This window comes from Columba livia, chromosome 8 (genome assembly GCF_036013475.1).
Source record: "Columba livia isolate bColLiv1 breed racing homer chromosome 8, bColLiv1.pat.W.v2, whole genome shotgun sequence".
In the NCBI taxonomy this organism is placed as follows: Eukaryota; Metazoa; Chordata; class Aves; order Columbiformes; family Columbidae; genus Columba; species Columba livia.
In genome coordinates, this window is record NC_088609.1 from 14,233,115 (window position 1) to 14,244,853 (window position 11,739).

The window sequence follows — 11,739 nt, forward strand, 5'->3', positions numbered from 1 at the left end:
AAATAATCTGAAGCCATATGAAGTGGTCTGATAGATTTTTAATAATTGCAGGTCAGTCCCTTGTTTCTATAAATATTTTCTACCATCAGGTCACAGCTGCCTGTGCTTTATGCCATGACCATCATAACAAATACTAATAGAAACAAATGCTGATAGAGCTTCTGTTCTTCAGAAACCTTCTGTAGTCAGTGAAAGGGAACATTTAGGAAAATTGTATGTATACAAGAGAATCTTAGTCATGCGAAATGGTTTGTTTTGCATGCCAGTCGACTTTTGCAAATGTCACCACTCCTGAAGTTTATTTTGCCCAAACATAAATGTTGGTATCCAGTCCTGGCAGTAAGATCCTGCAAAGCAGTAGTTGAGGTTGTAGTGATGAGACTTGAAAACCTCCAGACAAACACATGATGAACCACATTACAGATGTGTTTTAGATGCTAATATTACGCTATTCTTGTTGTCTCTATTGTTATTTTTAAATTCTTTTTTTTTCTTCTTACACGGATGAAAACCTATTTATTTAGCTTCTTGATTGTGATAGTCTTTATTCCGAAGTCCTCTTCTTTTTCTATTTCATTTTTTCCAGGATGGCACGTATTTCCTGGGGGTGGTAATTCCAAGGTCCCGCTCCTCCCTGCAAAGGCAATAAAATAATGGAGCCATGTTCAAATACCCAGAGCAGAAGCCATGCAGAGCACAGCAGTTGCCCAGGACTGCGGGCAGGGGTGCTTGGGCCTCCTGTGGGAGATGCTGCATGCACAGGTTACGCCTGCTGTGTAACTGGGACAGGGCCAAGGTCCGGACCCTGGAGCTGGGAAGCGTTCCTGGATCTCACAGCTTATGTGTACCTAGGGTTTCCTCATGAGCCAAAAGATAAATATTTGAGCAAGACTGAGGTGTACATCAAATATGTACATTATAAGGGCCCAAACTGGTTTTGCTGCCAGTGCTTGTCTTGCAGTTACAGTGAACTGTGAATTTTTTAGCTCTGAAACAGAATGAAATACTGACTGTTGAATGTAAAGCATTCTCAAATTACTTCGAAATTTAAAAATCTCAATATATTGTGCTCATTATTATAGTTGGTCTTTTTTTACCTTATAGATGACCTTCCCTCCTTGAAGTAGATACAGTCGTTCTGGCATTGCAGCATATTTTGAGCTGCTAAGGTTTTCCATAGTGTCTAAAACCACTGGACATAAAGGATTTTTTTTCTGAAGAAGTTGTGCTGCTATTTTTCGGTCTTCGAGGCTTCTGTGATTTTTAATAACAATATTGTTTTTAAAAGCCCATCCATCTAAAACAAATGAGAAAGGGATTTAGCAAGGCACATTTTAAGTAGGTGTTAAGGGTGTAGATGGTACTGTGTGTCTCATCCCAAAATTGGGTTAAAAGAACACTGCAATTTATTCCCAACACTAAAACTTACCATGAAATGAAAGCTGCTCCCTTAGAGTTAAAGAACACCACATATTTTCAAATAAATGGAGCCAAGATTTTTCTTTAATTTGGGAAAACCATATTTTCCCCTTGCCATGGATTTGGTAATATTTGATGTATTTTAGCTGAAATTTTCCCACATAAATCAACAGTAGGAAGATACCAGGTGGGGGAGATAGATGCTATTTGAGTAAGGTTTGACAAAATTATTGGCACAGGGGATGAGATTTTAAAATGGTGAGTACTGTCAGCTGACACCTGCTCATTTGGCACAGCCTCAGCAATTCTGTTTGATTCTACTCAGTTTGAGAACTGAAACATATTTTAGCCAGGGCACACCTTTTTCAGAAATATGCAAACACACACTTGCACACAGTTCCTAGTCAATGAGAAAGTAGTAAAAGTTTTTGATGACTGACTTGATTATTATGTGTTTCTTAACTACTGACAGTGAGGTGGTGTTAGAAAACTCGAAAACTGTAAATTTTACATTTTAGAAAACTACCTTAACTCTGGGATAAAATTGGTGCCACTGTGTTACTGAAGAGTCTAGTGTAGATAAAAGAGGGGGTACAGTTTGTTTCTATATTTTTCAAATTAGAGTCTGCAGGCTGTTCTTGAGACATGATAAAAAATATTTTTACTAATTATACTTTTTTTTTTCTTTTTTAAATACATAACATGCTGGCATCACACACTTCACCTTTGTTCTACGAAACGCCTTTTTTTTTTTTTCCAAAAGGAGCTGTGCTAACACTGAGAGGAAGTTTAGTAAAGATACACCTCTGTGCTTCACTTCACTGAGATGAGTGTCTTCAGCAGGAGCACCTTGGTGTAAAGTCAGCTGTGTGAGTAAAATCTTTGGCTTAATAGGGACACAAACCAGTGTCTAGATTTGGTATTGCCCCTTTTGATGTGAGGGAGTTTTCTTTCCCATTTGCAGCTCCCTCCTTTCTTAACATCTTTTCCTTACAGGAATGACACAGGTCTGAAGTTTCGGTAGGCCTCACTGTGATGTTTGTACTGTACCTACTGCGTGAGCTTCTTCGATGTAGATGATAAGGAAATCTGCTATAGGGCTGAAATCTTTGATGAGCTTGTTGAACTCATCAAATTGTAACATAAATGAAGGTCAGGTGCAACTTCCAAAATTCAGGATTAAGGGTCGGTTATCTGGGAAAAAAAAGGAGACAGTTTGTAATCAGTGGAAAGAAGGACAGAATCAGATTAATGCACTGAACTGTTTCCTGGGCAGCAGTGGGCAAGTCACTTAACCCACAACTTTTTGGACATTAAAATCAGTAGCAGAACATCTACATCTATGCAAAACAGGCATGAAAATGCTTTTTTTTCCCCCTAGCCTGGCTCTGACCTGAGCTGGATCCAGCAATGAGCTGAACCCAGGGGGACCCTTTCCTCTGGAAAGCCCTGTAAAGGCAGTCACTTCTTGTGTCCTCATCACAACAGCAAATTCTCAAGTTACCAACATTTTGGGATGGGGAGCTGATCTAAAATGGATATATAGCATGTTGGACCTCACAGCCTCCCGAAGATACTTATTACAAAGGAACTCAAAAAGCACTAAACATGAAAATCTGCAAGGTTTTTTCCCAGGACAGTGGTTCAGAGTTGTCTTAATACTGTTTGGTGAACCTGTTGGACGTGATTTTTTTCAGAGGTGTTCGTTTGAGCTGAGCTGAGTAGAAGCTGCAGACTTTTCAGTCGTGCGTTGCAGGCTTTCATGCTTTCCATGTATTTCTGCAATTTCTGGTCCAAACAGAACACTTGTTATATATTACTTATTAAACTGATGTTACACAAGCCACTGGCAAAAAGTATTTATACAGTTGCTTACAAATTAACACAGTACGTGCCCACAGGTGTTAGCATCTGTTTGCAAGCCCTCAATTAAAGAGAATCTGCACAATTTTTAAGCATGTCTGTGGCCATGCTAAATTATCTGAAATTTGTTCAAGATCTTCCTTCTGGCTGGGCTTATCTTCAAAAACTGCTGCTAACATAGATCCACATCCTAAAGACTCTAATAAAGGGGCTATGTTCTTTCAGATACTGTGTATCTCTTTTCCAAATTTCCATCCTATTTTCTACATAAATATGTATGTATCTATATATACTTAGAAAAGCGGAGTTAGAGAAGGATGTAATGCTTCCCATGGGGATCGAGACTGCAGCTTAATGATTAATTCCATGGTCTACAGAGATCTCAGTGGGACGCAGCGGACAAAGTACAAAGCAAATTCTATTTCTTCTGCTTTATTTCCAGCCACTATGAATCTGGAAAAAACCCACCATGTGTTTTCTGGGCTTTAGGCTGGCGAAGGGAGCTGGTGTGGGACTTTCTGTACATACAGGGAATGACAGCCAACAGTTGTGAATCACTGCACGCCGTTCCGATTCTGGGTCTTCTCTCCCTAAAATAAATTATCTTGCCTTTCAGTGAAGGGGTATTTCCAGGCAGAGCCAGCTTTTGCAAGAGATTCCTAAACTTAGTGGCATGAAGGGGTGTTGTAGCCAGGATTATAAATACAGCTTGTTTTTGAAAATCCTGAAGTTTTTCCATGAAATGAACACTGATAGCCTGGCCTGCCACGTCGTGCCCTCTCACACCAGCTGCCTGTTCCTGTGCCCTCAGCAGCCTCTTCTCATTTATCCTCTTGCCAAACCCAACCCAGCTGCATGGTGGATTTACTGACCTTGCATGAAATCGGAGAGGTAACGAGCTTCTCCGTTGAGAGTCATCACCGGTGTGTTGGGAGCAGGATGTCCTTCGTAGGCTTCGTCCTCCAGCCTCTTCCACTTCACCTTCAGCACAAAGAGCAGATACTTGAAGCTGAAAAAAGTCGGACCCCAGTTTTCGTAGCTAAACTTTTGATTCTCATTCATTCTGCTCTTTTCGCCCAGTTTTAGGATGTATCTTTTCATGGCCTTAGGGAACAGGATCATCAGCATTTTGCCAATGATGGTGCTTGTAGTTACATGAAGAAGAATCAGGAATTTTTGTAGGAAAACCCTGACTCTGAACATTGCGGTGGAGGAGGTCTGAGCGCTTCTGACAGGAATGCAGCGCGGCGGCGGGGGCAAAGGTAGAGAGCGAGGGGGAGGAAAATGTCCACGTGTTTGAGCAAATTTCTGCTTGTCTCGTGCACCATCACCTTTCTGTGAACTTCAGCATCTGCGAGAGCGAGGACCCTGCCAGCTGCGCTGCCTCCACCCGCACCAAAGCTGTTAATTACAGTGACCGTAGATTTTCAGTGCTAACTGCACAGCTACAAGGCTTATTCACAAATACGGGGTGTATTTTACTAAGGGGAGGAGCTGAATCAGGATATTTTCTCTGAACCATAGACTAAAAGGTAAGAATTACGTTAGCGGTACCCGAGGGTCTGATCCTGCATGCGCAGGGCTCAGGGCTGCACATCTTCGTACAAAACTGTTGGTGTTGACACTGGGCCTTCGGATTGATGCAGCCATTTGCATTTTGTGTGTCCCGTTCCTACAGCTCTGCATCTTTCAGTGCTCTGCTCCACACCCATAGTTGTCACTTTGGGCTGGAAGGATACCCCAAAACATATATACTCCAATATGTAGATATATATAAAAAAATCAACATATATAATATACATTTATTATAGACTATGAAAACCTGTATCTACATATATAATGTAAATGTGTTATGTATGTATATATGGAGCGGCCGTTGCCCGTTCCTGGAACCCCTGCCCCGTGCGGCTCAGAACGCCGGGGCGGTGCATCCCCAGGGCCTCCCCGGGCGCCGCGGGCCCTTTAAGGGGGCGGGCAGAGGCGGACGAGGAAGCGCCGCGTGGCCTCTGATTGGCTGGCGCAACGAGTGTCGCCCGCATGATTCTGAGGTCGTGGAGGAGAGGGGAGTAGCGGAGCCGCTGATTGGCTGTCGCCGCGCAGAGCCTGCGGTCCCTTTAAGGGAGCGCAGCGGCCACTACCGGGAGCGGTTGGGCTGTGGAGCCCGGAGGTTCTGGAGCCTCTCCGGGTCTGGGGCAGCTGGGACGGGACCAGCCGGTCTGTGTCAGGAGGGTTCAAGGCCTCGGGGACGTGCTCCTCGACCCAGCGGGTGAATGGCGGCTGCGGATGACCTCAAATTTCAAGGTAAACGTGAGGTTTGGGGCCCAGCTGATGGAGTGGTCGAACTGTTAGAGGTTTGGAAGCGTTTCTGAGCTTTGCTTTGGGTTCCTCCCAATAAAAGCTTCCGTGAAGCTTTGCCGTAGTGGCAGGAATATCTCCGGTTTCCTGCAATAGGGTTGTGCTGTTGGTGAAATAAAATGTGTTACCTGTGTTGACTGAAATCCTTTCTGATGGCAAGGTAAAGCTGAAAGCAGGCAGAGCACCTAATGTGTTATGGACTGTAGTTTCAGGCTCACTTAAGCATAATTATTAATAAATTTAGGCTTGAAGAAAAAAAATACAGTTTTATGAGAGGATTAATATTACCCATGTCTGTCTGGGGCTCATAGTAGGAAGGAGATGCAGGCTCCATTGCACAAGGCAGACTAGCAGGAAAGGCCTCACATTGTTAACTAAATAAACATTCAGCTTGATCTGTGTCAGTCTGGGCTTTAACAAACAGATCACATTTGATGTACCCAAACTAGTGATTTATCATTTCTTGGGCTGTGTAGGGGTCTTAAAGTAGTTTTTTTCACAGAATGTTAGGGATTGGAAGGGACCTTGAAAGATCATCCAGTCCAATCCCCCCATGGAGCAGGAACACCCAGATGAGGTTACACAGGAAGGTGTCCAGGCGGGTTTTGAATTCGTCCAGCGAAGGAGACTCCGCAGCCTGTTCCAGTGTCTGTCACCCTCACTGTGAAGAAGTTTCTTCTCATGTTTAAGTGGAACCTCTGTGTTCCAGTTTATACCTGTTGCCTCTTGTCTTATCATTGGCTGTCACTGAGAAGAGCCTGGTTCCATCCTCATGACACACACCCGTTATGTATTTATAAACAGGAATGAGGTCCCCCCTCAGTCTCCTCTTCTCCAAGCTAAAGAGACCCAGCTCCTTCATCCTTTCCTCATAAGGGAGATGCTCCACTCCCTTAATCATCCTTATGGCTCTGTGCTGGACTCTTTAGAGCCACAAAAGCAAAAAACTTTGTTAGCTTGATCAATGCCTCTCTTGTAATGTACTTATTTGCAGAATTTGACGATGCAGCTAATTTGCTTGCAGCAAATCCTGGCGCTACCACAATAAGCATCGATGAGCCAGTTCAAATCCCGAAGAACCAGCGTAGCCGTCTGCAAGAGCCAGGGAGAGAAGAGGATGATGAGTTACTGGGGACCGATGACTCCGATAAAACAGAGGTAATATTCTTACGCCTCCCGTGCCTCTATCAGCATGTACACAAATGGTGCTGACAACACTGAGGTATTTCTAGAGGACACCAGGGATTCATGCTGGGTGACTTAAAACTCTGCTTCTTCCCTGTCACAGGTTACTTTCTGAATAGCAGAACTGGCAGAAGCAAATGTGCATTGGTTCTTCAGCTGTTGTGGCTTGCAACCTAGGAAATGGAACTGAGATGGTAGCTATTTAAGCAAAGCAAACGTGCTAGGAGATAAGCACAGCAGCAGCTGAAAAGCCAGCACTGTGTTTGTTTCTGTCAGTTCTGCTGTGGGGCTGGTGACTGTCAGGAGAGCAAGAACCTTGGGAATGGGCAAGGCTTGTCTGGAGGGTTCAGCTAATGCAGCTGTCGGCGATCACACTGGAGATGCTGATGAAGGCATGTGTAGGATCTCATAGAATCATTTCGGTTGGAAGAGACCCTTGAGATCATGAATTCCAACCATAACCTAACCTGACTCTAGCACTAAACCATGTCCCTAAGAACCTCATCTATATGCCTTTTGAACACCTCCAAGGATTGTGATTCTGCTCCTTAGAACCCCAGGCCACTATTCTGCTTGCAGGGAGATCAAAGACTAGCTGCCGCTAACAAATATTAGATGAGGAAAGGGAAGTGGTCAAATAATGAAGTGTTGCCCTGTTAGGTTTTTTTTTCCAGTCTGGGTACAGAAATAATTTAACTAGTATGTTAATGAACCAGTAATACATAAATTGCATCTTGTAATATTTTTCATGTTGCTTTTCCCCCCCATACAGCTGCTTGCAGGACAGAAGAAAAGTGCCCCTTTCTGGACATTTGACTACTACCAGACATTCTTTGATGTGGACACGTACCAGGTTAATTCTCCATTCCAGAGAACTGTTGGCTGAACTGTGTCTTATCCAGACATTGGGGTTTTTTCCATTTTGCATCTTCAGTCAGACAAATCTGTATGCTTCCATAGGTCCTGGACAGAATCAAAGGTTCAGTTTTCCCAGTACCAGGAAAGAACTTTGTGAGGCTGTATATCCGCAGCAATCCTGACCTTTACGGTAGGTACGAGGTGTGAGAAGTTCTCTTCTGCACCAAATGTTATGAGTTTGTATTACCTTTTACTTGCTAACCTTAAAAAACAAGAGGGTGGAGGAGTTGTTATTAAACTTGTTTTGTTTGTTTGTTTGTTTTTAAGGTCCCTTTTGGATATGTGCCACACTCGTCTTTACCATTGCAGTTAGTGGCAATCTCTCTAATTTCTTCATCCATCTGGGCAAACCAACATACCACTATGTGCCCGAGTTCAGGAAAGGTTTGTAAATAGTTGCTGCAGTCCTCAGTGTTGGTTTTGTTGGCGTTTGTTTGGTTTTTAATGCACTAGGGAAGTAGTGTAAGAACAGGTCACAGCTTTGATTTAGCGGAGTCTTTCGATTGCTTTATTTAAACTTTTAGAGATGTGAAACGAGTCCTTAAAGTGGGCTGTAACTGGCAGAGCTGTACTTCTCCAGAGCATAAAATAGCTACAGGGTTTTAGTAGAGCAGGCAGGAGTAATTAGAGCAGTTATTTTTCAGCCTTAGTGAAAGCCCCTATGTATGGAGAGGGAAGGCCCAGCAGTGGCCACTGTGCTGCTTTTGTAGGTGCCTCGTAGGAGCCTGCAGACCTCAGCCAGACAATATCTGAATTAGAGTATTACTCGTATCACCTACTGAGGGCTGGAAGTTGTTACCTTCTGGCAAACTCGAAAATAAGCAGAAGATTCTCAGCTGATATATTCCTCAAAGAACTTGGAGTGTGGAGCCAATAGTCTGTACTTGTCCTTGTAGTTTGAAGGGAGTGCCGTCGCCGCAGAGGAATGTGGCTGCTGTGTGTTGGAAGAACACTGCCATTTGGGAATCCAGTCACTTGAATGATTTCAAATTTGACATTTGTGTCTGCATTCTGTTCTCATTTTTCAGTAGCTGTTAGTAGCCGATTTTTTATTTTTAGCCAAGTTTTTCTTTCCTCTGTGGTTCTTTCTTTCGCACTGAAACTGACAGCATTTTGTACACAGGTGTAATAATGAAATTTAAAATGTCATGATAATACTTTCAGGAGTCATTACTTTTAAACTAACTGTAAGTGTGGGCAAAGTAGTAGGTGTAAACTGGACATAAATGCAAAGTTCTCTATATATTGAAACCAACTTCAAAGCTAGCTTTCTAGTTTTTAGGCTAAATACTTCTACATGTTTGATTCTGGCTGGTATTCTAATTAAAATGTGAAACCTTTTGTCATATTTCCAGTATCCATAGCAGCAACAACGATTTATGCGTACGCTTGGCTCGTTCCCCTTGCTCTCTGGGGATTCCTGATGTGGAGGAACAGTAAAGTTATGAACATTGTGTCCTACTCGTTCTTGGAGATAGTGTGTGTATATGGCTACTCCCTCTTTGTCTACATCCCCACAGCGGTACGTATGGCCTAAAGAGTGCACCCCTACTAAATGCCCTGCAAAAAGGTCCTGGTTCAGAAACTTTGCTATTGCTTGTAATATTGTTCCTGTTAGTCAAAATCTTGGGGACTGGGCACATCATCTTGTCACGTCCAGGAGGGAAGCTCATCCCTGCTATTGCTGTTATTCTTTCCTCAAATAACAGAGACATATCAGATAAGGCGTGAGTTAATTTGTGTGCAAATTGGCTGGAAGTGATGAAATGTCACAGAACAATGCATTAAATAAATGAATCGTTGTTTCACACCATCTCTTTCCTCCTTTTTACAGATGTTATGGATCATTCCAGAAAGGGTGGTACGCTGGGTCCTGATGATGTTCTCCCTGTGCCTTTCGGGCTCTGTTTTGGTGATGACCTTTTGGCCCGCGGTCCGAGATGACAACCGGAGGATCGCGCTGGCAACCGTGGGGACCATCATTCTGCTCCATGCCCTGCTGTCTGTCGGCTGTTTGGTACGATGCTGCCTTGACCTGGCACTGGTGACGTGTTATGGAGCGGGGAAGGAGGTGTTGGCTGGTTGCTGGAAAATCTTTCTTAAGAAAGAAAGAAATAGTACTTCTGAAAACTCCAAAGTAGAAGTTCCAATTATTTCAAACATGGCAACAATTGCTCCCAATCTGACAGCACCAGTAACAAACTCAATAATTAAGGTCTTTAGTGCAAAATCACTCACAGAACAGTCTAATTCATCTGGAATTCATCATAGTATCAGCAGTATCCAATCATAGCTTATCCCAATGAGTACTGTGCTTAGTTAATCCTTTAAAATGATTAAATGTTCAATATATAGTGTGTGCTCATGAGTGTTATGTATGAAATTTAAACCTGCTAGAACTTAGCAAAATATCAGCATTATGAAAACAGAAGACCCTCACTCTACTGAAATACATAATGATGAGAACTTTAGTTTTTGCCTCTGTGTTACGGTAGGTAGAGTGATATAATCCAGGCTCCAGAGTAGATGGATTTGGTTCCCTGCAGCTCTGCATGCAGGGGGGTGAAGGCAACACGCAGCTCTTGTGTCAGCAGGAGATGTGCAGCTGACTGCAGCGGGGCTTCCAGCACTGGAGGGGGCCTGGGGCTTCAGCAGTTAAAGAAGTCAGATACATGTCTGCAATCCAGTCCTTTCCAGCACAGGTCTTTTTCAAAGGCCTGTGCTGCCGCTGTACTTAAAAGTACAGTTTAGGGTGCTATTTTAATTGTTTGTAATCTAGTAAACCCAGAAAATACCCAAATTCGCCATTTCAGTGCTGTGTTTGTACCTGGTGAACGGTGGGTGTAGCAAGGAGGAGCTGAGGCAGAACTGTTTGTTTCTCTCTGAACAGCCTTTTTCTCCTCTGTAATAATGTAGGCGTACTTTTTTGATGCCCCTGAAGTGGATTTTCCTGCACCTATTATCCCTGCTCACAATGGAACAACAGTAATAACAAAGTCAGTAAGTAAGGTAAGAAGCCAATCTAAACTTTCTTCTGTAATCATCACAGACATCTTCAGACTTTTCCCCATCACTATGGTGAGTGGAAAAGGGTTGAACAGACCGATTTTTGCCAAGTGCCACCTATGTATAAATACAATTTATTAACTTTTCTTACAGTTGTGAGTTTTAAGTAGAGCCATAAAAGCATAAAAGACTCTGAGGAACAAACACGTTATCTTTCTTTTCTTTGAGGTTTACTCTTGGTGATGAAACACACATATACTCTGCCAGTACACCAACGCCAGTGTGCATGTGGCGATCAGAGTATTTACTGACTAGAAGTTATATTCGATTTTATAAAGAAAAAAAAAATAAGCCCTAGTATGCTTAGCAATAGTGATGGTAAGAAGTTACTGGCTGTGACACAATTGAATCATGCAGATCAATTTTAGAAGCTTTCCTCCTGCAAAATCAGTTTCTCGTCCCAGGTGCCTATTAAGATTCAATATGATAGTAATGAATTTTAGTACTTGGATATAAATATGTGCCCTGTTGCATTCTCTGGTTATGGTGAGGAGCCATGATACTCAAAGGAGTTATTTGTCTCTTTCAGGTTACAACGCCTGTTTCTCCATCTGTACAGTAATTGCATTTTAGATTCTTTTTTCGCTGAAGAACATGGGAACTGCAAGAACAGGGGTAGTTTTTTGTAGAAGAAAGGACAGCGCTGTCCCATTGGAGACTGACTGGTTCCATCAGTTGAATGAACTGTTGATCCCTAATCCTTTGCAGCTGTTTTTGTTTTTTAAATTTCGTCTATGCTCACCACACTACTTTTCTTCCGAATAAAGTATTCTGAAAATGATCTGAGATTTTTTTGTTCTGTGCATGAAACGTCCACTTCTCTTTCAAGGCTGCCGAGGGGTTTGACAAGAGCTGTGAAGCCAGCGGGAAGTGAGACAGGATTGTTTTGGGTTACAGTTGAACCACCTCCGTGCAGCCCCGAGCCCAACCCCC

At 42.9% G+C, this 11,739-nt stretch overlaps 2 protein-coding genes across 3 annotated transcripts; one reads left to right on the forward strand and one right to left on the reverse strand.

The window, feature by feature from the left end:
* Positions 1-18: 18 nt before the first annotated feature.
* DIO1 (iodothyronine deiodinase 1) lies at positions 19-4,657 on the reverse strand. Its single transcript, XM_005498878.4, has 4 exons — positions 4,155-4,657; positions 2,470-2,613; positions 1,098-1,297; positions 19-634 (listed from the first exon to the last, which is right to left on the reverse strand). Exons 1-4 carry the CDS (start codon positions 4,483-4,485, stop codon positions 569-571), a joined length of 741 nt encoding a protein of 246 aa, XP_005498935.2. The 5' UTR covers positions 4,486-4,657; the 3' UTR covers positions 19-568.
* A 656-nt stretch (positions 4,658-5,313) lies between these two features.
* Positions 5,314-11,587, forward strand: YIPF1 (Yip1 domain family member 1). Of its 2 annotated transcripts, none has more exons than XM_005498876.3 (9): positions 5,314-5,583; positions 6,632-6,795; positions 7,595-7,675; positions 7,783-7,870; positions 8,008-8,124; positions 9,096-9,262; positions 9,575-9,757; positions 10,657-10,749; positions 11,336-11,587. In XM_005498876.3, the coding sequence occupies exons 1-9, from the start codon at positions 5,553-5,555 to the stop codon at positions 11,366-11,368; spliced, it is 957 nt and encodes a 318-aa protein (XP_005498933.1). In that variant the 5' UTR covers positions 5,314-5,552; the 3' UTR covers positions 11,369-11,587. The 2 variants fall into 2 exon arrangements, with proteins under 2 accessions (XP_005498933.1, XP_005498934.1); XM_005498877.4 differs by having other exon boundaries at positions 5,341-5,583; positions 6,662-6,795.
* The last annotated feature ends 152 nt before the right edge of the window (positions 11,588-11,739 follow it).